This window comes from Rhizophagus irregularis, chromosome 22 (genome assembly GCF_026210795.1).
Source record: "Rhizophagus irregularis chromosome 22, complete sequence".
Lineage (NCBI taxonomy): Eukaryota > Fungi > Glomeromycota > Glomeromycetes > Glomerales > Glomeraceae > Rhizophagus > Rhizophagus irregularis.
Window position 1 is genome coordinate 2,223,382 of NC_089450.1, and position 1,931 is coordinate 2,225,312.

General features: G+C 29.5%; 1 protein-coding gene across 1 annotated transcript; it reads left to right on the plus strand.

The window, feature by feature from the left end:
• Positions 1 to 1,385: 1,385 nt before the first annotated feature.
• OCT59_014712 (uncharacterized protein) lies at positions 1,386 to 1,931 on the plus strand (the record flags this gene model as incomplete). The annotated part of the gene is made up of 1 exon (XM_025329862.1): positions 1,386 to 1,931. One exon carries the CDS (start codon positions 1,386 to 1,388, stop codon positions 1,929 to 1,931), a length of 546 nt encoding a protein of 181 aa, XP_025190033.1.

Genomic DNA, 1,931 nt, shown 5'->3' on the forward strand with positions numbered 1-1,931 from the left:
GTTGGCATTCCTATTCATTATAATTGATGTCATAAAGTATTAACTATAATTTTTTGGATAATATTCTTTAAATTTACGCAATTTTTTTACAATAGCGCCGATGTGATTTTTCAGAGAAACGAAAAATCACGTGATCAACTCGTAAATTCGATAATTTCAAAAATGAGAATACTATGCATAAAAACACAAATCATATATAAAACCGACTGTTAACCAGTCTTGGACTGAAACCGAACCGATAACCGAACCGGTAAAAGCCGGGGTTATGATCGGTTATAACCGAACTTTTGGCATCCCTAATAATGAACATTGTTAATTCATTATTACAAATATTATGGCGATCAACTGATCATAAATCTAAGATCCTTGTATTCGAAAAATTTGAGGGATAAATATCTGTTATAGTAATGTTCTTAGTTCAGAAATCTCAATCCTTGGCAAATTGTTAGGGAAAAATTAAAATTAAGGGTACATTATTATTGCCAAGAATATACTGTATGTAAGTAACTTTCTAATCATATGATACTTTCAGCTTAATAAATATTATATAATTAAAGCTGCAGTTAGTATGAAAGAAGCAGATTGAAGCAATTAAAAATTCAGTAAAGAAATAAATGGCAATTATATTAAGCAACTTAAAGGTAATTTAAAAAGTATGCCACGATTTGCCATATACGGGGGTGCAATTTATATCACACAGAGATTGCTTAATTTAATAACGATCAACGCTCGTTACGCTGTTAAAAAAGAATAATAATAATAATTTTATAAAGAAATAAATTATCCGCAATAATCAATAAAGATAATATATTTGCTCTCGGGTATTAAATACTTAAATATGTTGTGACTTGTACAGCAAAATCAATTATACTCTAATATTGTAAAAAAAAAAGAAAATTTCTTTCATCTATGCATGTATCACACATTTATGTAACAATATTCTTTTTGTTGTTCAACAAGAAAAAATAATTTTATTTTTTTTATTATCGCTCTATTCTATAGTTTTGAATATTTTGGTACGTCCGAAATCTTTTAACATCTAATAGATGTCTTAATTGTTTGTTTTTATGTAAGAATTTCATTACTTTACTTTATTTAAAAGGAAGACAATATCGTACGTCCGTACAACATCCATAAAATATAATATTTTGGGAGTTGAAATGTCATTGGTGAAAAATGCTGATCATTCGAAAACAAATTTCAAATATTTCTATTTAGCCTAATTTGGTTTCATTTGTTTTTTTTCAAAGCTGGGACACCAAACTTTAATCTGGATCTGAGTTAGCACCGAGTTAGAGATGATCATTTTTTTTTTTATTTAAACCCACAAAAAATTGCCCATCGGTTATTATTTTTTAACACTTCGTTATAAAAATTACATTAATATGTATCCTTCGCAAGACAATATTAATAACGATGCTCACGAATCCTATTTTACTGGGTTCTTAAATGAAACAACTGCAAAAACTATTAGTACTCAGGCAGAAAATATTAACTGCAACGATCCCACTTGTAACTGTAGTAATGACACTTCCGTGATGAATTCCCCGGCTGCTCATGCGACTATTTCTCTTGATCATAATCAACCTAGGACATCTCACAGCATTTCAAACAATAACGATATTATTTCTCCTGGCAATACTAATTATCAACAACCAATTTACAACAACGTTTCAAACAATAATATTAATATCTCTCCTAACAACAAATATCAGCAATCCATGTTTAATAATACTTCATCTCCGCCGCAATTCCACCCGCAATATATTGATCAAAATCCACTTCAAACTAATGTCTTTCCTTCACTTAATTCACTTGGTATTGTTATAAATTCTCCTCAAACGTACGTTGTTATTATGCCAGTGCCGGTAACTAGTGATCCAAATAGTAGTCAACAAGATAGTTATCCGAATCATTCTATCCGTCACTAA